Here is a 26199-nt window from a genome sequence, read left to right as displayed (position 1 = left end):
CCATTTACCTTTAAAGTAATTTCTGATAAGGAAGGACTTACTTCTATCATTGTGTTATTTATTTCTATATGCTTAAAGTTTTTTTTTTTTGGGTCCCTGCATTACTGTTTTCTTTTGCGTTTGGTTGATTTTCTTTGAAGTGAAATGTTTAAAGTCCTTTCTCATTTCCTTTTGTGTATATTCTATAGCTCAGTTCTTTGTGGTTATGGGGACTACCTTTAGCATCCAGAAGTTATAACACTAATTTGAATTTGTACCACCTTAATTTCAATAACGTACAAAAACTCTGTTCATTTGTAGCACCGTCTCCCACCCTTTCGGTTGTTGATGCCATAGTATTACGTCTTTATACATTGTGTGCCCAAAACATAAAATAATAATGCTTTTCAATGTGTTATTCTCTTAAATTATGTAGAAAACAAGATATGGAGTTACAAACCAAAGTTGTAGTAGCTTTTACACTAATAATTGGTTTTTTTCCTTTATATGTATTAGTGTTTTAAATCATGTAGACAACAAAAAGAGCGATAACAAGCCACTGTTTCAATAATATTAGCTTTTATATTGTCCATATATTTACCTTCATTGAGATCTTTTTTTTCCCATATGGCTTTGAGTTACTGTCCAGTGTCCTTCCATTTCACCCTGCAGGACTCCCTTGAGCATTTCTTGCAAGCAGGTCTAGTGATAATGAACTCCTTCAGCTTTTGTTTATGTAGGTATGTCTTAATTTCTCCCTCACTTTTGAAGGAGAGTTTTGCCAGATATAGGATTCTTGGTTGACAGTTTTGTTTTCCTTTTAGCACTTTGGTATGCTGGCTCACTGTCTCTGGCCTCAAGTTTCTGATGAGAAATGTGCTGATAATCTTATTGAGGATCCCTTGTACGTGACAGTTTGCTTCTCTCCTTGATTTCAATTTTTGCTCTTTGTCTTTGTCTTTTGAAAGTTTGATTACAGTGTATCTCAGTGTGGATCTCTTCAGGTCCATTGAGCTTCTTGGATGTTTATATTCATGTCTTTCATCAAATTTGGGAGGTTTTCAGCCATTATTTCTTCAGATACTCTCTCTGCCCCTTTCTCTTGCTTGTCTCCTGAGACTCCCAGGATGTGTATATTGGTCCAGTTGATAGTGTCCCATAGGTCCCTTAAGTTCTTTCTGCTTTTTTTTCAATTTTTTTTCTTTTTCAGACTCAGTAATTACCATTGTTCTATCTTCAAGTTCATTGATTCTTTCTTCTGCATGTTCAAATCTGCCTTTGAATCCCTCCAGTGAATTTCTCATTTTTGGTTATTGTAATTTTCAGCTCCAGAATTTCTTTTTAGGTTTTCTGTCTCTTTATTGATATTTCCATTTTGTTCATACAGAGTTTTCGTGATTTTCTCCACATCTTCCTTTAGTTCTTTGAGCATCTTTAAGACAGTAGTTTTAAGGCCTTTGTCTAGTATATCTACCATTAGGTCGTTTTCAGGGACAGTTTCTGTTGATTTATTTTTTCCTTTGAATGGGCCATACTTTTCTGTTTCTTTGTATGCCTCGTGCTTTTGTTTTTGTTGTTGAACACTGTGTCTGGATTTCTCCCATCCAGCATAATGTTTTGGACATTCATTCATGTGGTTCATTCATTTTTTATTTTAAATTTTAAAATTTACTTATTTATTTATTTTTGGCCACGTTGGGTCTTCGTTGCTGCGCGCGGGCTTTCTCTAGCTGTGGTGAGCGGGGCCTACTCTTTGTTGCGGTGCATGGGCTTTGCATTGCGGTGGCTTCTCTTGTTGCGGAGCGCGGGCTCCAGGCACATGTGCCTCAGTAGTTGAGGTACGCGGGCTCAGTAGTCGTGGCTCGCGGGCTCTAGAGCGCAGGCTCAGTAGTTGTGGTGCACGGGCTTCATTGCTCCGTGGCGCGTGGGATCTTCCCGGACCAGGGCTCGAACCCGTGTCCCCTGCATTGGCAGGCGGATTCTTAACGACTGCGCCACCAGGGAAGTCCCGGTTCATTCATTTTTATTGCTGAGTTTTCTGTCCTATGAAACTGTTTCTTCATTTTTCGCTTGGTGGGCTTTTCTACTTTGTGAATGGAGCTGCCCGAAACATTCTTGGGTAAGTCTTTTTATGGACGTATATTTTCATTTCTCTTTGGTAAATACTGTGGAGCAGAGTGGCTGGGTCACAGGTAGATGTGCGCTTTCCTTGTAAGCAGTGCCAGCCTGTCCAGGTGGTCGCACCGGCGCTGTCTGAGGGCTTGGCTGCTTGCGTGCTCACCAGCATTGGATTCTGCTTGTCATTTTAGTTTCAGGCACTTTAGGGGTTGTGACTGTGGCTTTGCTTTGCATTTCCTTGGCGACCAGTGATACCATGTACTTGTTTGTGTGTTTGTTGGCCGTTCCCAATCTGCCTTTGTCAAGTGGTCATTCCATTGTTTTGGGTTGTTTGCCTTTTTTATTGCGTGGATGGGGGTTTCTTTTATATATTTTGGATATAAATTCTTTTTCAGATACATAGATTGTGAATATTTTTTCAGTCTGTGGCTTGCCTTTTCATTTTCTTCACACTGTTTTTTTTTTTTTAAAGGCATAGTGGGACTTTATTTTGTTCTGTCGAAAACTTTTTATTTTATTTCTGTAAAAACTTACAGACAAGTTGCAGAAATACAAAAAATACTGGTTTAGTCTTGGTTCAGTTTCACTGACTGATTACATTTGCCCCATCTGCTTTAGTTGCACTCGCTTGCTCACGTTTCCTCCCTCCCTCCCCGTGTGTGTGTGTGTGTGTGTGTGTGTGTGTGTGCGCACACACGTGTGCATGTATGTAGACTCACACACGTATTTTTTCTGAACCACTTGAGAGTAAACTGCAGACATCATGCTCCTGACCCCTAAATGCCTCCATGCCTCCTTGAGATTGAGGGTGTCCCCTGTGTAAGCACAGTGCAGGGTCAACCTCAGTTCACTTAGCATCAACTCCACGCCCCCATCTCCCATCCACCTTTCGGTTCTGCCCATCCATCCAGCCGTGTCCTTTGCAGTGTTTCTCTCAGTACAGGACCCAGTGCAGGATCACACGGCTCTGTGGTCTCCTTCAGCCTGGATCAGCTCCACAGCCTTTCTTTGTCTTTTTAAGACTTTATTTTTTATGCCATATTCTCCCCCCTTTACAAAATGTCCTAGAGAGCAAGTTCCTTATTTTGGATTTGCTGATGTTCCCTCCTGGTGGAGTCGGGTTGTGCATCCCCGCTGGACACTGTGTGAGGCGTGTCCCCGGGGTCTCATGGCCACAGGTGCAGGTGCATGGTGTCCATCTGAACCGCACTGGCCTTGTTCACTTGGGTCGTCTGGTTGGGTGTTGTGTGATGCCTCCACCGTGGAGTTACTGTTTTCTTCCTTGCAACTAATAAGCAGACCGTGGGGAGGCTCTTTAAGCCACGCAGATACCTGCTCCTTGTCTGAATGTCCCCCTAGGTTGGCATCCATTGCTGCCTCTCTCAGAAGCATGATTTCCAACCCCAGCCTTTCCCCCACATGGCTTTCCACTGTCCAGAACCCTCCCTTCTCCCTCGCGGATGGATTAATTGATTGACTCGGCCATTGAGTCCATATTGGTATGGACTTCTGGATCCCTGTTTTTTTTTTTTTTTTTTTGCGGTACGCGGGCCTCTCACTGTTGTGGCCTCTCCCGTTGCGGAGCACAGGCTCCGGACGCGCAGGCTCAGCGGCATGGCTCACAGGCCCAGCCGCTCCACGGCATGTGGGATCTTCCCGGACCGGGGCACGAACCCGTGTCCCCTGCACGGGCAGGCGGACTCTCAACCACTGCGCCACCAGGGAAGCCCTGGATCCCTGTTTTTAAAATGACCACCCCTAATTATTTTTGGTGTTCAGATTGTCCCATACTCAGCCAGAGTCCCTTCAGGCCGTGTCCCTGCGACATCCCCGTCATGTTTTGTTTTTTGAGCGTTTTCTGGCAGAAGATGCTTCAGGTTCATCTTGCCTCTTCCCTGTTCCAGCTCTGGAATCAGCCACTTATGTGGGGAGCTGTGGTTTACCACCTCTTCCTTTTTCTAAAACGCTTTTTATTTTGGGAAAGTTTTAGATTTACAGAAAAACAGTGAAGATAGTGCAGAGAGATCCCATATACCCATTCCCAGTTTCCCCTATTATTAACGTCATTAGGATGGGACATTTGTCACACCTCATGAACCAGTACTGATGCATTGTTACTAACCGAAGTCCATACTTCAGGTAAGTCGAATTTCCTTGCCTGATGTCCTTTGCTGCTCCAGGACCCCGTCCAGGAGGCCACCTGACATTTAGTCATCATGTCTCCTCAGGCTCCTCTGGACTGTGACGGTTTCTTAGACTTCCCTTGGTTTTGATGAGCCCTGGCTCTTTTTAAAGGGGAAAGTGTTAGAATCCAGGTCTGGGCGCTGGGATTGTCTTTGTTTCTAAGCCCGCTCAGTGGACAGAGCTCGGACAGTTTACATATGGAGACACACATGCACGTATATGTGCACACACAGGTACGCATGCATACACATACTTAAATAGACGCACACACATGTACACGCATCCGTGTGCATGCACACGGCTTAGGAGTTGAGCTGTTGCTGACCCCATCCACCTGGCGGGGCGCCCCAGGCTTCACCTTCCACGTTTGCACCTCTCCTTCCACAGAGGAGCCTGGCTCCCAGTGCCGTCCGCATGGCAACTCGCTTGCTCAATCCTAGGAGGCACCTAAAGTAACGTCAGAGTAGCTTCACCCAGACAGCTGTCAGGAACAAACCTACCAGGCAGAGTTCAGGGTTCGTTAGTGGCCGAGACCCAGGGGAGCAGCCAGTGTTGTCCTGGGCCCCTTGGCTCGGCCCCTTCTGTGTGTTCACGCTGTTCATCTGAATGCAGTCGGGTCCTTCTGTTTCTCTTTGCTTTCAGTTTTATAGTTATTTCCCCTGCCCGTCCTTATTGAGTTAGTTTTATTTTTTGAATATAAAGAACACAAATATAGTTTTGAAAGTCAAAGTTCTACCAAAAGGTGGTCCGAGAAGAGTCGCCTGGTGGGAGCCAGCTCTGTGGCTCGGGGCCCCTCCTTCCTGGGCTGCTTTGTGCGAATATCCCAGATGTGTGGGTGTTGGCTCAGCTCCCCTTTCCACACGGGGTCGGGGGGAGCAGACCTGTGCGTGGGCCTTGCGGCTCGTTGCATCTTCTCCCCGGCCCAGCTCACCCTGGCAGTCCCGCCCGGCAGTCCTGCCTCCCCGCTCCTCCTTCCAGCTGCACTTGCTCCATTGTGCTCTGCAGTTTATTTGCCCAATTACCTATATTTGGATATTCAGATAGTTTCCAGTATTTTGCAGCTGTAAGCGATGCTGAGATGAATGGTCTTGTGCGAGTGCACTTTTGTATTGTAGAAGGGGCACCTTCAGGGTGAGCTCCCAGAAGTGTGTTTGCTGGATTGGAGGTTAAATGTATATATTGTGTTGTTAACTGTTGTCCAGTTTCTCCAGAGGGGTTGCACGCTGTTCTGTTCTCACTGGCAGTGTACTGGGGGACCTGTCTCCCCACTGGCTCACCAATAGTTGCATCGTCAAGCTTTTGAGTTCTGCTAATCTGATGGGCAAGAAATGGTATCACAGTATAGTTGAATTTGCATTTCTCTGATTATAAATGAAGTTGAACATGTTTTCATATGTGTGAGTTGTCTATTCATGTCTTTTGCCATTTTTCTGTAGTGCTCTTGCACCTTGTCATCAAATGTTAAGAGCTCTTTGTATGTTAAGGATATTTCCTCGCTTTATCTGAGACATATATTGCAGATATTTTCTCCCAGTTTTGTCATTTTATTTCCCTCGTCCCTGATTTTTTTGGGCCACGTGTCTTAGTCTGCTCAGGCTGCTGTAACAAAATGCCATATATTGGGTGGCTTAAACAACAGACATGTATTTCCCGCAGTTCTGGAGGCTGGAGGTCCAAGATCAAGGCGCCTGCAGATCTGGTTCCTGGTGAGGCCTCTCTTCCTGGTTTGTGGACACCACCCTCTCGCTGTGTGCTCACGTGACCTTTCAGTGGTGTATGTGTGTGGAGGGAGAGGGGGAGCTCTCTCTTTCTCTTCTTATAAGGGCACTAATCCCACTGTGGGGGCCCCGCTGTCATGACCTCATCTAAACCTAAGTACCTCCCAAAGGCCCACCTCCAGATGCCATCACTTTGGAATTAGGGCTTCAATGTATGAATTTTAGGGAATGTTTGTTTTGGACAAACGTTCAGTCCATAACATCATGTAAACTTCAAAATTTTTTGATGCAGTCAAATGTATCCGTCTTTTCTTTCATTGTATCTGGATTTTGAGTCGTAGTTAAAAAGCCTTTCCCTACTCCTATAGAAGAATTTATCCGTGTTTTCTCCTAGTACGTGTATAGTTTCAGTTTTTATGTTTAGATCTCGTTTGTGGTGTGAGGAATGGGTCTAATTTTATCTTTTTCCAGGGGCCATCCAGTTGTCCCGATACTCCTTATTAAAAAGTCCTTCTGTGCTGCAGTGAGTTAAGATGCCTCCTAGTCATACGCTAGATCTCCGTTTACACTTGCATCTGCTTCTAGATCTTTATTCTGCCCGTGGCTGCTCTGTTTCTGTGCTGGGACCACAGGGTCCCGGCCGAGGCTGCTGGGCCTCTTGGTGGCGGGTGCGGCCTGCAGCCCCTCCCCTTCCTGGCTCTCCCTGCTCTCCCCACGTTGGCTTTTCCCGAGGAACTTCAGCATCAACAGGTCTAGCTCCATGAAGAGAGCTCGCTGGCATTTTTATTGGGATTGCATTAAATTTATTAATTTGTGATGTCATAACCAGGAAGAAGGGAAGGCTTTCTGTTGGTCCACTTCTGTTTTTGTGTCTTTTGGGAGTGATTTTAAATACAGGTTTACAATGTAGATTTTAAACAGTTGAACAGTTCTTACTAAGTTTATTCACAGATATTTAATTTTTGTGCTGCTCTTGTAAGTGGGATTTTCTCTTTCATGTGTTCTGGACCTTCTTTTTTTGTGGACAGTCATTAAACAGTTTTGTTTTTTTTTTTACCAGCACTTTATATAGCTTTTGTCATGTACCTCACTGTTTTTTAAATTACACTTTATTTTGACGTCGTTACAGATTCACATGCTGTTGTAAGAAATAAGCAGAGAGATCCCATGTCCTCTTTACCACTTGTCCCCAATGGTAATGCTGTTTCTTGGTTTCAAGTCCAGCTGGTTGACTTTTTCTTTCAGGTCTTGCATCCTCCGCACGGCCTCAGCCTGGCTGGCACGGAGGCTGTTCCCCTCCGTCCCTCTCCCCTGCGTTCCCTTGCCTGCCCTGCGTGTTTCTCTGTTGCCGGCTTCTCTCCCGCTGTGCTCAGGATTTCATGGTGCCCTGGGGGTTGGGGTAGGGGTGGCAGCGGCAGCAGACAGCTTCAGGCTTACTTCTTCCCCGGGTGGTGACTCCGAACGCAAGCGAGCCGCCTTCTCCTGAGACCCCACTAGGAACCCCACATAGAAAGGCTAGGGCTGGCCTCAGTGCATCCCTTCCCTGTAGTAGTCGTTATTCCAGGCCGTGGAGTTCCCTGTTGACTGCACTGGGGTCACGGCCCCGTGGAGCAGAGGTGCCCGCAGGAAGGGATGCCAGGCCACCAAGCCTGAGCCCCAAGGTCAAGGGCTCTGTAGGACCCAGTGGGAGATGCGAGGAGGGAAGCGGACCCCGGCAAGGGGCCGGTTCTCCAGAGGAAGCAGATACAAAGTCCCTGGAGTGCCCATGCTCTGGCTGCTGGGCTGCAGACTCCGAAGGACTAGAGGCTGCACGCCTGTCCACCTCACCAGCCACGGCCCCAAACTCAGGACGGATTCCCTATTGCTTCTCTCAGCTCTTGTTGAGTTGGTATCTTTTTTGCAAAGAGGACCCGAGTGTTATGAGCCCTTTAGCCAGTATGAAGAGTAATTCTAGTTTACAGCTTTCTTAAAACCATACCCCTGTTGTTTTTCATTGCTCATGTGTATGTTTAAAAATAATTACTGTACTCTGTAGAATGAAATGAAAATATTGCCTGCCAAGTGATTACTGTGCTTTTAAATGACTCTGCGTACGCGGTGTCGTATACGGGCAGCTTAGACGACTTTATATGTCGTTAGGTCTCCTTTTCCACCCTGCATGTGTATGAAGGAAATCAGTCTGCAGCAGCTGCCGCGTTCTCTGTACGTCTGAGTTGGAAAAGCTTTTGGCGTATAATCGATCCACTTCTGGAAGGAATGACTTTGGGCTGATGGTATGTGAGCCTTTGCTTTGCCCGGTGGTCCTGGGTGCCTCGTGCTCCTTGGCGGGAAGGAGGGGGGAGATTCTGGCTCTGGACGCCTGTTTCTCTCCTGACTCTTCCCCTTGGGCGTGTTTCAGGCTCTCGGGCCTTGCGAGGTTCACCTCAGTGGCCAGGCAGCCAGTGTCCTCTCAGGAGGATGCGGGAAACAAGTCATCTTACCCTTGTGCGTTGCCTGTGGCCCAGCTCTGAGACCTCAGAGCCGCCGGCTGCCAATGTGGACCGGCCCCGGCTCGTAGGCAGGTGCACGCTCCTTGGTCTGTGCCGCTGGGGTGGGCCTTGGCCCTCCCTCCGTGGTCAGCATTCGCGGACGGTGCAGAGGGTCACATGGACACCCCAGAACAGACCTGTGCCTGGCCCAGGCCGGGCCGCCTTCTGCCCGTTCCTCCATCTGTCCCGTGCTTCCTAAATCTCTCTCTGTGACTCGCGGTCACCACAGCCTCTGTGATGGGCGTGCTGTCGGGGACATTTGGACACGTTCTGCCACAACAGTTTGCTTTCCTCATTTGTGCTCACCAGGGGCCCCAGCGTGGCTGCCCCCATCCAGGGTCTGGCCCTCGGGCCCAGCTCTGTCTCGGGAGGTGGCCTCAGGGCCAGGGGACCCCCCCCCCCACCCCATGGGTTCCCTGTCACCTCTGCAGTGTGTTTCTGGGCGTCGGGCTGCGGTGACCAGAGTTAGCATGGAGGGGGCTCAGTGGGTGACAGGGGGCCCCGGCAGGAGGAATTAGGTCTCACTGAAGATCTAAAGGAAAATCAACCTCGTGAAATAACCTGAAGTTTTACCTGCCTCGAAGGGATTTCTGAGTTGGTCTGAGGACAGAGGCGGAGGGGATTCCTCCTGGGGCGGCCTGAACAAATTGTCGCAAACTACTTGGCTTCAAACAACAGACATTTATTCCCTCCCAGTCAGTTCCGGATCCAGAACCTGCCGGGCCAAAGTCGAGGCGTCGGGAGGGCCTTGCTCCTCTGGAGGCTCGGGGAGGATCCTTCCTGCCTCTTCTAGGTTTTGTTCCTGGGCTGTTAAAACGAAGCGTGGGAAGTGGGTGTTTGTGTAACTGACAGCTGCCTTACACAGAAGAGTGCCGTGCAGACTGAGGACGAGAAAATCAAAAGGTGTGTGAAACCGGAAGCTGGGGATCCGTCACCGCATTGGAAAGGTTAAGCCGGAAGGGGTTGCACAAATAGCATGAAAACGGGGGCACGCTTTTTATTTTCATTTGGATCCTGTTATAAACTCACGAATTTTTGGGGAGACGGCTGTTTGCAAACGTAGTCTAGGTAGTAGTGAATCCTTAGAGTTTTTTTAGTGGCCAGTTTTGCTAATACATTTATTTATTTATTTTTATTTTTTTGCGGTACGCGGGCCTCTCACTGTTGTGGCCTCTCCCATTGTGGAGCGCAGGCTCTGGACGCGCAGGCTTAGTGACCATGGCTCACGGGCCCAGCCGCTCCGCGGCATGTGGGATCCTCCCGGACTGGGGCACGAACCCGTGTCCCCTGCATTGGCAGGCGGACTCCCAACCACTGCGCCACCAGGGAAGCCCTATAATTTATTTTTAAAAAACAATAGACTTATATCAACTTTTCCCTGATACACTGTAGTTGTTCAATACCGTTTTATCCTGTCAGTGGCTAACGGGATGGGAAGGGCAGACCGCTATCTTTGTATTTGACAGACATTGAAAGTTACGGCACAGAATCAGACGCTTAGGATTCTTAACTCGGCCGATTCTTTGCTTGTACTTCCAGGATGTGGGTTATTTTTTTTTTCTCATTGAGTTGACAGGGACCCAAATCCTTGCTCACGTGGTGGTATGAAGTATCCTACCCATGGTCTGAAGTTTGGCTCCAGTAAAGGGTCAGAATAAGCTGAAGTGGGTGGTGTGAGGTCCAGTTACGAGGGGGCCTCAGGAAAGAGAGATTAACTCACAACCAGACACTGATTCTGGATGTTCCCCCACACGGATATAAAGGATATAACGGGATGGGATATCATCTGGAACAGTCCGGGAAGACTGACTCGGATGAAATGCATGCTTCCTGTTCTGTACTGGGGTCCCCTCGTGCACACCCTCTGCTGTGGTTTGAGCCAGTTGGCCATCAGCCGCCTGTGCTGGATCCAGCCAGGGTCCTTGTGTGTGTGTGTGACGGTCTGCCCTTTACCTGAGTGCAGTCAAGTCCTGGCTGTGACAGTGGCACACAGCTCACCCGTGTCCAGCCACATGAGCAGGGTCTGTGGGCAGCCCTGGGCACACCGCTGGAGCCTTCCCTGCTTGCGTGGCCCCAGACACGGCTCGGGTCAGAGGGTCCCCGTTGGCATCGCCTTTCCTTTGGGACCATGCTCTGCACCATCACAGGCAGGCTTGGGCTTCCATACCTTCCGAGAGTCCGAGGCCCCCTCCTTGCAGGCTGTCAGCCTCCCTGTGACCACGGCCTGAGTTTGGGGGTGGCGGGGTTAGTGCGTGCAGCCGGTGGTCAAGAGGGACGGAGGGCCCTCGGCTCCCTCGGCTGCCCGGCGACACTGAGGAACCACGCGGGCCTTTGCGCTCGTCCTCCCAGGAAGGGAGATGCTGTGGCCACGTTGCATTTTACACCTGCCGCCTTTGGGTGGCTTCTCCCCAGCATTACCACCGAGGCTGGGAATTGTGGGGCAGAGGTGGGCGTGGCCGCTGCCCCGAGTCCCGGCTGTCAGTCTGACTGCGGGTAGTGCCGCTGGGCTCTTGGGGTGGAAAGCGCTGTTCCTGGGCTCCAGTCTCACCTGGTGTCGCCAAGCGCCCCATGTCCTCTGGCTGTGAAATGGCCTTCCTGGGGGAGCCGATGTGCCAGGGAACCTGCAGAATCTGCCATTCAGGGCCTGGGGCAGAGCCGTTGTCTCTGAAGCTGCCATAATGGGGTGGACCACAAGTCTTGTTGCCCAGCCGAGCAGGAATTTCAGGACCCGACCACGGCCCGCTCCGAGTTCTGCTTTATTCTTGCTGCTTTTTTTGGACCATTTTAAAACTCTATTGAATTTTGCTACAATATTGCTTCTGTTTTATGTGTTGCTTTTTTGGCCATGAGCCATGTGGGATCTTAGCTCCCCGACCAGGGATCGAACCTGCACCCCTGCATTGGAAGGTGAGGTCTTAACCACATGACCGCCACGGAAGTCCCTCTTGCTGCTTTTTGAATAAGCGGATGAAAGTGGTTTCTTTAAAACGCTACTGAATCAAGCCCTGAAGCCGTATTTGTGAAAATGGCTTTGTTTGAGCGTGGAGGCTAATTCTGGGGTGTCCTGGGGTCCTCTTCCCTTGCATCTGGCCAATGATAGAGACAGTGAAAGAAGGAACAGCATGTAACATTCTGCCTGACTGATTTCCTAATTACACATAAGTTACATAGAACATACCATTAGGAGCTGAAACTTTGGGGGAGAAACTGTGTGCTAATAACCCTAAATTGAATATCCACGTGTATTCTTTTTTTTTAATTAATTTTTATTGGAGTATAGTTGCTTTACAATGTTGAGTTAGTTTCTGCTGTACAGCAAAGTGAATCAGCTATACGTATACATATATCCCTTCTTTTTTGGATTTCCTTCCCATTCACCACAGAGCATTGAGTAGAGTTCCCTGTGCTATACAGTAGGTTCTCATTAGTTATCTATTTTATTTTTTTATTATCATTTTTTTCATTTTATTTATTTATTTAGTTTTGGCTGCATTGGGTCTTCATTGCTGTGCGCGGGCTTTCTCTAGTTGCGGCAAGCGGGGGCTACCCTTCATTGCGGAGCATGGGCTCTAGGCTCGCAGGCTTCAGTAGTTGTGGCACGTGGGCTCAGTAGTTGTGGCCCACGGGCTCTAGAGTGCAGGCTCAGTAGTTGTGGCCCACGGGCTCTAGAGTGCAGGCTCAGTAGTTGTGGCACACAGGCTTAGTTGCTCCACGGCATCTGAGATCTTCCCGGACCAGGGCTCGAACCCGTGTCCCCTGCTTTGGCAGGTGGATTCTTAACCACTACACCACCAGAGAAGTCCCTTAGTTATCTATTTTATACATAGTAGTGTGTATATGTCAATCCCAGTCTCCCAATATCCACGTGTTTTCTTCATCATTTTACAACGTGTCTCATCACTAACACAGAGTGCCATTCCTGGTGTTTTATTCATGGATTTGGGTAGATGTTGGTAAGGCACAGAGTGTCTGAAAACCTGCAGGAAGATCCCACAGGAAGAGGAGGCGTCATAAAGATGGTGTTGGTCTTCAAGAGGGTCCTGGTTGGTGGGGGGGGGGTCCCAGAACCGGAGGCTGGCTTCCCTGCTCTCTTTGAGCCACTGATGTGATGCCGTGTCCTCTTCCTGTGGCGGTTCTTTCTTTTGTGATGACCCTCTGCCTTGCTCTCTAGTGAAATTTTACCGGGAAAGCACTGTTGATTTCCCCCACCCAAGTGGGCTTGGTAATGACTCGTGACCAATGTGCTTTGTTTCCATTCCAGGCAGCTGCGGTCACCTCCTTGTCGAACCTGGCGTGTATGCACATGGTGCGGTGGGCTGTCTGGAACCCCGTGCTGGAAGCCAGCTCCGGGCGGGTGACGCTACCTCTACAGGGTGGGATCCGGCCCAACCCCTCGCACTGTCTGGTCTATAAGGTACCCCCAGCCAGCATGAGCTCCGAAGAGGTAAATTGTTAGAGGCTCCGTAAGTATGATTATTTTCTACGAGCTTCTAGCAAGTTCCTGCATTTTCAAAATCAGAAGCTGACAGATACGTTGGCCGATGTTTCATGAGCTCAGTTTTTTCATGTCAAGCCTGTGCCCTTAAAAAATAAGTGTGGTTTCTGAGTCGTAGTCGGCTGTGAATTCACTAAGGCCGGTTTTATCTGGGGTCTCATAATGTCCCCGGTCATGTATCAGTCTCTCAAGGTGACCTGCGGGCCTGTGACCCTTATTTGTATACATGGTGCCATGAGATCCACTTCTGTGCTTTTTAAAAAGCCCTCTTTTTTTTTTTTTAAATTTATTTTTTTATTGAAGTATAGTTGAATTACAATGTTGTGTTAATTACCGCTGTACAGCAAAGTGACCCAGTTAACATATATATATATATACGTACATTTTTTCATATTCTTTTCCATTATGGTTTATCACAGGGTATTGAATATAGTTCCCTGTGCTATACAGTAGGACCTTGTTGTTTATCCATTCTAAATACACCAGTTTGCATCTGCTAATCCCAAACTCGCCCCCCCAACCCCCTCCCCCTTGGCAACCACCAGTCTATTTTCTATGTCCCTGATTCTGTTTCTGTTTCATAGACAGGTTCATTTGCGTCATATTTAGGATTCCACATATAAGTGATATCGTACGGTATTTGTCTTTCTCTTTCTGACTTACTTCGCTTAGTATGATCATCTCTAGGTCCATCCATGTTGCTGTAAAAGGCATTATTTTGTTCTTTTCTATGGCTGAGTAGTATTCCATTGTATATATGTACCACATCTTCTTTATCCATTCATCTGTCCACGGACAGTTTGCTTCCCTGTCTTGGCTATTGTGAATAGTGCTGCTGTGAACATTGGGATGGATGTATCTTTTTGAATTAGAGTTTTCTCCAGATATATGCCCAGGAGTGGGATTGCTGGATCATGCGGTAATTTTATTTTTAGTTTTCTGAGGAACCTCTCTACTGTTTTCCACAGTGGCTGCACCAACTTACATTCCCACCAACAGTGTAGGAGGGTTCCCTTAATAAAAAGGCCCTCTTGAAACGTTTGGTGCCCTGGGGGCTGTGTCTCGTGTGCACAAGGCTGGGATGGGAGCCGGGCGGTGGGCACTGCCCTGGCTGGTCTTTGTGGCTTGTCACTCACACCCACTGGACCTCAACTCTCTCCAGCTGTGTCTGGAGGGGAGGGACCACAGCAGGACTTAAAAAAAAATCCATTTTGAAATGAAGCTTTCTCTGATCCCCAGTATAGAAAGCAAATAAAAGTGGGGCAGGGCCAGTGGAAGCGTGTGTGTGTGTGTGTCTTATCCCCTGGCCTCCACTGGCCTGTTGGTGGCCTTGCGGGGTGGGGAGCAGAGACCTGGGGGCCACAGACACCGTGTGACACCACTGCTCTGGCTGATGTCCCAAGTCCTTCCTGACGCTACTAATGGGTTGTGACAGCGTTTTTGCCTGGGTGTGTTGTTTGATTCTTCTGCTGACATTCCTGAAATATACCCGTCCTGTCTCAGCAGCACAAACAGGAGTCTTTTAGGCCTCAATTGTCTAATTTCTCTTCAGTAAAGGACCAGACCTGTTATATCAGTATGTCATCCGTGTGCTGAGTCTAGTGACAAACATTATCTTCCGTGTTATTATTTCTGGTTTGGATTATGCTTTGGGAACCTGAATAAGGGAGCAGCTGATGGTGCAGCTTTTCTTATTATGAGCAATGTCCCTGGTTATGGGGTCCCATTTTGCTGCACTCCCACATGGTCTGGTTTGAGCCCTTATTATAAAATTGCCGTTAGAAATCCTGAAGCCATTGCCGTTTCCTCATTCTCATTCTCTCTCTCTCTGTGTACGTATGTATGTGAATAAATCCTTATTCTGTTTAATTTTAGCCTTCTCATGCCACTACATTTCCTTCTCTTTTTAAGTGTGTAAACTATATTGGAGCATAAGTGTTGTGAAGGTTTGCCTGTCTTAAGGACACAAGTATATTAAATACCATCATTTTTCATGAGGAATATCACTTCTAATCAGGGTTTCTCACCCTCAGTACTATTAGCGTTTGGGGCCAGGCAATTCTTTGCTGTGGGTCTGTCCCGGGCACTGGAAGGTGTCAAGCAGCATCCCTGGCCTCTTCCCACTAGATGCCAGTAGCATCCCCCCAGTTATGACAGCCTGACTGTCTGCAGACATAGCTGAATGTGTTCTTCTGGGGGCAAAATCGCCCCCAGTTGAGGACCACTACTCTAAACAGATATAATTAGCTAAAATAATAAACTACCACTGGTCACAGACTTGATCCACTCTCCTGCTCTCTGAAAGTGCTGCTCTGCTTCTTCCTGTATTTCTCATCTCATGTAGCAGAGTGCCAGCATCTGCCCAGTCAGAGGGATGAAGCCTAGGTAAGCCTGGTCTCTGCCTGTGCGCCCATCAGCTCTTTATCTTACTTGTTCATTCAGTGACTTTTTATTGAACACCTGTATCTGCTCCGGGAAAAATACTTCTAATCCCATGGAGCTTACAGTTGAGTAGGAGTGGCAGATGTTAAAGAAAAAAAATTCATGCTGTACACATCCTATAATTTTTTACTAAGTAAATTTTGCGGTTTATGTTATTATGATTATTTACTGTGAAGGTAAGTAGTGTATTATGATTATGTTTTCCTTCTTAAACAACTCCTGTGTTCTTTCCTTGAGCAAATAATTGTCTTTAAGAAAATTAATATCTCCAGAGGCAGCCGCTTTCAACTCTTAGCTGTGACATATGGTATTTACTATGTTTTCTAAATATTATGCTTCTACTGTTATTTCTTAGTATATCAATTTTAGAAATTGCATATTGTCTTACAGTAATGATAGATGGGACCTTTAGCTCTTTTATACACTCCTGCACTTAAAGAACAACCCCACTCTGTCCCCCCACTACTTGGCCTTGCATTCAGGCACTGTTGCCAGAGGTGTGCAGCACAGTGGGGTCTGGCCAGAGGATTGGAAGGGGAGCCCCAGGAAACTGGAAAGAACTAGGGGGATCTGGAGAGGGAGGAGCTTGGAAAGTACCCCATAAAGTTGTTTAAGAAATGCTGAGCTAACCCCCAGCTTCACGTGCCTGAATCTGACCCCAAACAGCATATCGCAGACTTTGAGAACTGGACTGTGGGTGGGGTTGCCCACTGGGTGGACCACATGCAGGAGAGGCCTGAGTATCACTGCACAGGCTTTGAAAATGGAACTGGTGTTGAAATCACCACCCGCAGGAGGCTGGTTGGAAACTGGGGCTTGAACCCAGCTGGGTGGATTTCTGACTAAACAAAAATACCAGCGTTCTCCATAGGATTTAAACGAGACTCAGAATCTTATAATGTGGCATTCAGAATGTCCATGGTACAAGCTAAGCTTAACTGACAAAGAACCAGGAAAATCTCCACTCGTAAGGGAGAGACATTCAACAGACAGCAATACCGAGGTGACGCAAATGTTGGAATTATCAGACAGAGCCTTTAAAGCAGGCATTATCAAAATGCTCCAGTAAATCGGAGCGAACACTTTTGAAACAAAGGGAAAGATAGAAAGTCTCAGCAAAGAGATGGAAGATAAAGAAGAAGCAAATGGAAATTTTAGAACTGAAAAATAAAATTGCCAAAGTAAAGTATTCGCTAGGTGGACTCAATAGCAGAATGGAGATGACAGAAGAAACAGTCAGTGAACTTGAAGATAAATCAATAGAATTTATCCAGTCTGAACCACAGAGAGAAAAGTGATTGGAAGACAGTGGACAAAGCCTCAGGGACGTGTGGGGCAGGACCACAAAGGCTAACACCTGTGTCGTCAGAGTCCCAGTAGAAGAGAAAGGGTTCTGTGCAGAAAAAACATTTGAAGACACAGTGGCTGAAAACTCCTCTAATTTGGCAAAAGACTTAAACCTACAGATTGAAGAGGTTCAGTGAACCCAGAGATAATTGCAAAGAAATCCACAACCAGACACATCATAATCAAACTGCTGAAAAATAGAGACAAAGTCTTGAAAACAGCCATAGAAAAATGATGCATTACTTACACACAGACACTAATTTGAATATCTGTGGGTTCCTTAGCAGAAATCATGGGGGCCGGAAGGAGATGGAGCAACATTTTAAAAGCAGTAGCAGAAGGACCCTGGAACTCAGAATTCTATTCCAGCAAAGGTCCTGCAGGAACGAAGGTGAGCTAAAGACATTCTCAGATGAACTAAAACGAAGAGAATTCATTGGCAGGAGACAAGCTCTAAGAGAATTACTAAAGGAATTTCTTCAGACAGAAGAGAAATGATACCAGATGAAAACTTGGTACATCAGGAATGAAGGAAGAGCATCAAAAATGATAACTATAATATAGTATTCTCCTCCTTTTGAGTTCTTTAAAATATGTTTGATGGTTGAAGCAAAAAGTATAGCAGTGTCTGATAGGATTCTTAAGGTACGTAGGTATAATAGGTAAGACAGCTATAATACAAAGGGGGCAGCTAAAGAGACCTGTAGGGTGATAAGCTTTCTACATTCCACTTGCGGTAATAAAATATAGATTTTGAGTAGATTGTGAAAAGTTACATATTTACATTGTAAACCCTAGAGCAGTCACTAAAAATAGGATACAAAGAGACAGTGAGAAACCCAATAGATGGATAAAATGGAATAATTCAAAATAAGGCAAGAAAGGGGAAACAGGAATGAAAAACAGAGGGAACAAATCATAGTAAAATGATAGTTCTGAATCCAGACACACCAATAATTACATGACATATAAATAGTCTGAACACACCAACTTCAAGACAGAAGTTGTCAGGTGGCATAAAAACTCAAGGTCCAAAACTGTATGCTGTTTACCAGGAGCTCAGTTCAAATACAACGATGTAGTAGGTCAAAAGTAAGAGGATGGGAAACCATTCTGTGCAAACACTATTCAAAGGATAACTAGAGTAGCTCTATTAATACCAGACAAAGTAGACTTTGGAGCAAAAGAAATTGCTAGAAATTAAGAGGGATATTACATATGATAAAAGAGTCAATTCACCAAGAAGACATACAATACTAAAAGTGTACGCATCTAAGATAGAGCTTCAAAATGCAAAAAACTAATAGCGCAGAAATGGGCAAATGAACAATTGTAGTTGGATATTTCAGCACTCCTCTTGGAGTAAACTGTAAACATGTAGGTAGAAAATCACCAACATATGGAACTGAACAATATCATTAAGCATCTGGATCTAAATGACCTTTATGGAACGCTCCACCCAGCAACAGCAGGATGCACATTCTTTTCAAGTGCACATGGAACATTCACCAAGATAGACCATATCCTGCATCATAAAACAAGCTTTAATTTTAAAAGAACTGAAATTACACAAGGTATATTCTGTGATCATAATGGAATTAAACTAGAAACCAATAACAAAGATAACATAAAAAATTAGAAACACTTGGAAATTCATACACTTCTAAATAATCCATAAGTCAGAGAGGAAGCCTCAAGAAAATATAGAAGATATTTTGAACTGAACAAAAATGAAAATACAACATATCAGATTTCGTAGGGTGCAGCTAAAATGTGCTTACCTGGAAATTTATAGCGTTAAGTGCTTATATAACAACAGAGAAAAGTCTCAAATCAATAATCTAATCTTCCACTTTTAGAAACTAGAAAAAGAAGAAGAAAATAAACCTAAAGCAAGGCAGAAGAAAGTCAATAACAAAGATAAGAGCAGAAACTAATAAAACTGAAAACAGAAAAACAGTAGAGGAAAAACTAGAGAAAGCCAGTGAATAAAAAACTGATTCTTTAAAAAGCTCAATAAAATTGACAAACCTTTAACAAGACTGAAAGAGTAAAGAAAAGAGAGGACACAAATTACTAATAATAGGAATGAAAGAAGGGATACCACTACAGACCACACAGGTATAAAAAGGATATTAGGGGAATACTATGAACAACTCTATGCCCATAAGCTTGAAAATTTAGATGAGATGGATCAGTTTGCCTTAAACAACAAACTATCAAAACTTACCCAAGATGAACTAGATAATCTGAGTAGTCCTATAACTTTATAGAAAATGAATTCATGGTTAAAAAACTTTTGAAAAAGAACTATCCAGGCCTATTCACTGTAAATTGTCCTAAACATTTTTTCCTTTAAGGAAAAATAACACTGATTTTATACATTCTCTTCCAGAAAGTGGGATAGATAGGAGCAATTCCTAGTTCGTGTAACAAGGCCTGCATTACTCTGATATCAAAACCAGAAAAAGGCAGTACAAGAAAAGAAAACTATGGATACATAAGCCTCATGAACTTGGATGCAAAATACTCAACAAAATATTAGCAAATTGGATCCAACAATATGGAAAAAGAATAATACACCATGACCAAGTTGGGGGTTATCTCAGAAATGCAAGGCTATTTTCTATTTGAAAGTCAAAAATATGTAATTCATCATAGTCACAGCCTAAAGAAGGAAAAACGTATGATCATAACAATTGATGCAGAAGAAGCATTTGACAAAATTCAACGTCCATTTATGACAAAAACTGAGCAAACAGGAATAAAGAGGAACTTCCTCAGCTTGATAAGAGTATCTACAAAAATCCTTTAGTTAGCATCACACTTAATGGTGAAAGATTGAATTCTTTTCCCCGTACATCAGGAGCAAGTGAAGGATGCCCATACACAGTATTCAACATCCTATTCAACATTGTACTGGAAGTGCTAGCCAGTGCAATAAAGCAAGAAAACAAAATTTAAAAACCATACAGACTGGAAAGGAAGGAACAAATCTTATTTGCAGACAACATGATTTTCTGTGTGGAAAATCTCAAGGAATTTACCAAAAGCTCCTAGAATAAACAAGTTTAGGGAGATTGCAGGATACAACAGGAGGTCAAGATAGAAAAATCAATCACGTGTCTTTACATTAACAACAGTTGGAAAGCAAAATCTAAAAAACAGCATTATTTACAAAGGCTGAGGCAAAGAAGACTTAAATAAGTGGAGAGACATCTTTATGGATTGGAAGACTGTTTCAACATAGTAAAGATATAAATTCTCCCCCAATTGACCTATAGGTCTAATGCAATTTCAATCAAAATCCTTACATGATTTTTTTGTATATATATATACAAAATATATATATATATTCTAAAGTTTATACAGAAAAGCAAAGGAATTAGAGTCAAAACAATTTTGAAAAGAACGATAAAGTTGGAGGATTCATACTACACAATTTCAAGACTTTCATTAAAGCTACAGTAATCACGATAAAGTGCTGTTGGTAAAGGCATTGACACATAGATGAATGGAATGGAATAGAGTCCAGAAGCAAGTCACAGTTTAGCAGTTTCCTGTAAAATTAAATATACACATACCATATGACCCAGCAATCCTACTCGTAGAGAAGTGAACCTTATGGGAATGAAAACTTATGTCACACAGAAATATGTATACCAGTGTTCCTAGCAGCTTTATTTATAACCCCTCAAGCTAGAAACAGCCCGAATGTTCCTAAATGGGTGAACGGATAAGTACACTGGGGTGCATCGTACAATAGAAAACTCCTCGGCAACAAGAAAGAATGGGCTGTGGGTACACACTATGGCCTGGGAGAGTCTCATCAGTATCGCAGGGAGTGAAAGAAGCCAGTCTCAAAGGTTGTATAGCATGTGATCCCATTTATATGACAGAAGAGAGGGGTAGACTGCGGGGTTGGGTGTTGGCGGGACGGTGTACAACGAGGCAGTGAGGGAATGTTTTGGGTGGTGGGGCTGTTCTGTACCCTGGCTGTGGTGGTGGTTACATGTGTTAAAACTCAAAGAACTGTACACCAAAAGGGAAACGGTCAACATAACATAGGTTAATTAAAAAACGCATTCGAAACTGGAGCAGCAGTGTTGTGATTTCTGCTTGGGTGAGGGTGTTCTTGTGATGGTGGTCTCCTGGGGTTCTGATTCTCATTGATCATCTTAGGGCCGGGAGAATTGTTCCTGGTTGAGTTGTTCTAACCGAAGGGTGCTGATGAAGGGAGCGTGGCCGTCACCAGTCTTGTGGTCGATTGTAGGTGAAGCAGGTGGAGTCGGGGACAGTCCAGTTCCAGTACTCACTGAGCCCTGAAGGACACCTGGACACGCCCGTGGAGCACGCCATTCGCCCCAAGGCAGAGCAGCGGCCTTCCAGGAAGCCACCCACCTCCCCTTCAAGTAAGTGTGTGTAGAGAGCTGAGTCTTCCAGCTCATGGCACAGCTCCATCTGTGCCCAGTACAGCAACATTTCTCAGATACTTACTGCAGATGGCTTTACTTTGAATCAGCTGGTTGAGTTTTTGCTGAATACAGAGGTGTAGAACTGGGCAGTGATGAAGCGTGGCCCAGCACTTTGTGCTTCAGCCACGAGTCAGCCCTGTTGCTTGCAGCTCCCTGACCGAGGGCCTGGGAAGGTCTGTTGGTGACCCTTAAAGGGACACATCATGTGGGTGCCCTGCAGATACAGGGCTCAAGAATCAGAGGCTGGCTGAAAGCCAAGGACTGCCAGCTTTATTTTGTACTGTTAATGTAGCCATGAGTTTGCTGTCTTTAAAAAGTGCTTTCTACTCCCTTGGAGCACAGTCTGAGAGTGGGGAGGCCATGACCTCAGGGCGTGGCTTTAAGAAAGGGATAGAGGGCTGTCAGCAGAGTGATGCCCTTCCTGTGGGTGGTGGCGTCCCCACGTGTGACCACGGCTGTCAGCTTTGCGTTGGCTACACCACACCTTCTGCTGAGGCCGGTACCTTGTGTTCAGGGCCTCTTAGTTTATTCCCAAGGACAGGCAGCTAGTGTCCTGGTGGGGAATCCCACCTGTGGCGGGAAGAGGAGGAGTTTAGGAGGAGAGTTCAAAGAGCATTGAGCCCTTGGCCCTCGGCTTCTAGGGATCTCGCTGGCTGAAAGAATGTTCTAGATCATGGGCAGTTAGGCTCTTAGAAAGTCAGAAAGGTAGGGAATGAACAAAAGTGTAAGCTGTAGAGGGGAGCTTAGTGTCCATCCATCCTCCAACCAGATGGATTTCCTCTGATGGACACTGCTGGATGTCCATGGAGGGCTGGGCAGTGTCTCTTGGGCAGCAGGTCCTGGGTGCTGGTGCAAAGGCACCAGTGAGTCTGTCATTTGGGAGTGGTTTTTTATGAGTTGAGATTCTAGTTTTTGGAAACTGGTCTTGTTGAATTTACTGGTTTATTTATTTATTTTTATTTTAATTTAATTTTTTTTTTGCGATACGCGGGCCTCTCACTGTTGTGGCCTCTCCTGTTGCGGAGCACAGGCTCTGGACACGCAGGCTCAGCGGCCATGGCTCACGGGCCAGTTGCTCCGTGGCATGTGGGATCTTCCCAGACCAGGGCTCGAACCCGTGTCCCCTGCATTGGCAGGCGGACTCTCAACCACTGTGCCACCAGGGAAGCCCCCACTGGTTTATTTTTAAAATATTTATTTGGTTGCACTGGGTCTTAGGTGCGGCAGGTGGGCTCCTTAGTTGTGGCTCTTGGGCTCCTTAGTTGTGGCATGAGAACTCTTAGTTGCGGCATGCATGTGGGATCTAGTTCCCTGACCAGGGATCGATCCCAGGCCCCCTGCATTGCGAACACGGAGTCTTAACCAATGGACCACCAGGGAAGTCCCAGTCTTGCTGAATTTAATCTTAGAGTTGGTGGAAGCAGCACACTTGTTTCTCCGGCCTAGAGCTTGATGTACTGGCCTCCATCTTTGTGACCTTCCAGGATTTTCCAAGATACTTAAACATATTCAGGTACCAAAACTTAATCGTTGAGTGCTTTGGGACCAAGCACATTATTAAGTATTTTCCTTCTTCCCCGAAAGGCTGTATATTTGATGGTTTTAATTGTTTTGTTCTTTCCGGTTTTGAATATTGTGCTTACCAGCCTGTTCTCAGGGTTGCTGTTTACCCCAGTGTGTACCTCAATAATCTCATCTTGTGTAAGTGGTACTGGAATGTACAGCACGACTTATACTTGAGGAATTGCCAGAGTATCTGCTAGAATCCCTTGCAGTGGTGGGTGGTAGGCATGTGTTTTCCATCAGAGTCAGTTTAGAATAAATTTCCAATTTTATTTGATAAAGTTGAATGCATGGAAAGCATAGAATATATAATTAAAAATATTAAACAGAGTCAAACTTATTTCTAACCTGTTCCCTTCTTTAAATCTACTATCTTCCCTTCTTTGACATATGTTCATAGTTACATTCTAAAAATAAAACAAGTACCAACCTCTAAGAAATGTAAGTATGAAAGAAAGATAGTATCCTAGATTATAAAAATATGTATATCTTGTGATTAGATAGAAATATGATTACTCTGGTTTTTGATTAAGTGACTCAAAAGGACAGTAGTGAAATGTAATAAACCCAGTTTAAAGTAATAAGTACAGTTTACCCTGGTCCTTGGAAATGTCTGAATAGATCATTTTCTTAGAGAAGAAACCCATACAGCTATCGTTAAGGGAAGAATATAATTACCTTTTCTGGAAAGGAAATTTCCGGTGTTGAATTTTGATGTAGTTATGGCGCTGGAAACAGCATCTAGTCTAATCTAATGGTCATCCAGAACGGGATGACCCTGTTGGCTTCTCCGGCCTGACCTACTGTCAGTGTGGCTGTGGACTTTGGGTTTGCTCTCCCAGCTGCCGTGTCTGTTCTCATGAGGGCCTTAGAGGAGATTTAAAGCCTAGTCTGCCGCTGTTTCCCAGAATTGTCCTTTAACTGATTTTTTGCTTGGGGTTCACGGAACTTCTTGGATCTCTGGGTCTTTTAAAGCACAGTTGGAACAATTTTGATCATTCCTTCTTCTGTCCTCCTCTCTCTTCTCCCTTGGGGCCCCCAGTTACGCGTGTATCAGGCAGCGAGCCTCACTTCTATTTGTGGTCTGTTCTCTCTGTGTCCCGTCCTAGATCGTTCCCGTTGCTGCACCTTCAGGTTCACTCATCTTTTCTTCTGCAGTGCCTGATCTGCCATGAATCCCATCCAGTGTCGTTTTCATCACAGATACTGTAGTTTGCGTCTCCAGAAGTTCTCTCGGGGTCTTTTTCTGTCCTCCATGTTCAGTGTTTCCTGTTGCTTCCTGAACATGGGAAATACCTGTACAGCCCCTGACAAGCTTTAGTCTTCCTCTCCAGAGGAGGCAGAGGTAGGCAGACCTCTTAGACCTGCCCAGCAGTTAATGTTCCAGTATTTTTCCCTATTTGAAATGACCCAGATAGTGACCCAGATAGTGAGTGAATTCTCATTTTAGCTTGGTTTAGTTTCAAGTTACCGAAATCTGGAGATAATGTTACAAAGTTTGTCCCTCCTTTGATATCTTTGTTTGCCAGTTCTAATATCTTGGTCTGGATTAGTTTTGATTGATTTTTGTCCTAATTTGGGTTATATTTTCCTGCTTCTTTATATTCATAATTTTTTGTACTGGATTCCAGGTATTGTGAGTTTTCTCCTTTTGGGGACTGAATATTTTTGTAGTTGATAAATACTCTTGAGCTTTGGAAACGGTTTGGTCATTTTGGGTCTTGCCCTTAAGATTTGTTAGATGGGACCAGATCAGCATTTAGTTTAGGGCTAATTGTTCCTCACTAGGTGACAAGACCCCTTTTGCTACTCTGCCTGATGTCCCTGAATTATGAGGTTTACCAGTCTGTGAGGACAGCTGCTTTCTGGCCTCGGGTGAACCCTGTGTACTGGTCCTTCTAATTTTTCGGGTGGTTCTTTGCCCATCCTTGGGTAGTTTCCTCATCAGTGATCTACTAAATCCTGGAGGGACCCTCTAAGTGGCTGGAGCTCCTTCTCTGTGCACCCCTCCTGTCTGTGTTCAGCCCTGCAAACTCCAGCTTCCTTGGTCTCCTTGGGCTCTCAGCTTGGTCTTCAGATCAGGGTCCCACTGTGCACTGTCTGGGTTCCCCTCCCTGCACTGCAGTCTGAAGAATCACTCAACACTGTGATGTGAGGACAATTGGAAGGTTTACTTCTTTTGTTTCCAGTTCCTCAGGATCCTTTCCTGCCTAAATTCCAGTGTCTTAAAGACTTGTTTTATATATTCTGTTAAAAAATTTTTGTTTCAGATGGGAGGGAAAATCTGGTCAGAAGTAGAAGGCTTTGCCTGCTGTTAGTGGTTTCTAGGCTACTGAAATCATCCACCCCAGGGCTGATCGTCCAGTGGTTTTGAAAGTTTTCCTGGCTGCTCTGTGCTGCGTGTGATTCACTAAACATGTCGGCGTTTCATGACTTTCAGTCTTGGCTCGTGCCCTGAGCCTAGAAGGCATCTCCCTTGTGTACTGTGTACTTATTTTCTTTTAAGATATATTCTCTTTGTTAAATTAAAAAATTACAGGGCTTCCCTGGTGGCGCAGTGGTTGAGAGTCCGCCGCCGATGCAGGGGACACGGGTTCGTGCCCCGGTCTGGGAAGATCCCACGTGCCTTGGAGCGGCTGGGCCCGTGGGCCATGGCCGCTGAGCCTGCGCGTCCGGAGCCTGTGCTCCGCAATGGGAGAGGCCACAACAGTGAGAGGCCCGCGTACAGCAAAAAAGAAAAAAAAAAAAATTACATATTCAAGAATAGCCAAGGCAGTTTTGAAGAAGAGAGGCTTCCCCTTTCTTGACTTGCAAGCTTAACGGCAAAATTATAGTAACTAGCACAGTATGATGTTGGTACAGACATAGATCAACAGATAACAAGACCAAATAAAAAGCGTGATGTATGACAAATTACAGATAAGGAGCATATTACTTTCCTACTGTTGTTATAACGAATTATCATCAGCTTAGTTGCTTAAAATAGCATGAAGTTAGTCTCATCCGGTTCTGGAGATCAGCAGTCCAAAGGTCTCACAGACTGAAGTTGAGGTCTCTGGGCTGCGCCCCTGCAGAGGCCGTGGGAGAGGATCTGCCTCATTGCCTTTGCCGGCTCCCAGGGCCCAGCGGCACCTTTGGCCCCGTCCTCCATCTTCAGAGGCAGATTCAGAATAGCATTTCCACGTCTCTCTTTGACCCTGATTAACCACTCCTGCCTCTCTTTCACTCATAAGGACTGTTGTGGTTACACTGGGTCCCCTCCACCATCCAGGACAGTCTCCGTGTCTCCAGGCCAGCTGATAGCAGCCTCGATTCCATCTGCCACCTTGGTTCCCTTGGTGGCGTTAGCT

At 45.6% G+C, this 26199-nt stretch overlaps 1 protein-coding gene across 1 annotated transcript in view; it reads left to right on the top strand.

The window, feature by feature from the left end:
• NPHP4 (nephrocystin 4) overlaps positions 1-26199 on the top strand; it is a 135202-nt gene that overhangs the window by 51111 nt on the left and 57892 nt on the right. Inside the window, exons 11-12 of the mRNA XM_060013335.1 lie at positions 12789-12971; positions 21085-21223. Coding sequence (XP_059869318.1) covers positions 12789-12971; positions 21085-21223 — 322 coding nt within the window. The remainder of the gene's footprint in view (positions 1-12788; positions 12972-21084; positions 21224-26199) is intronic.

Source organism: Delphinus delphis, chromosome 1 (assembly GCF_949987515.2).
Source record: "Delphinus delphis chromosome 1, mDelDel1.2, whole genome shotgun sequence".
Lineage (NCBI taxonomy): Eukaryota > Metazoa > Chordata > Mammalia > Artiodactyla > Delphinidae > Delphinus > Delphinus delphis.
This window is presented reverse-complemented; position numbering and strand designations above follow the sequence as displayed.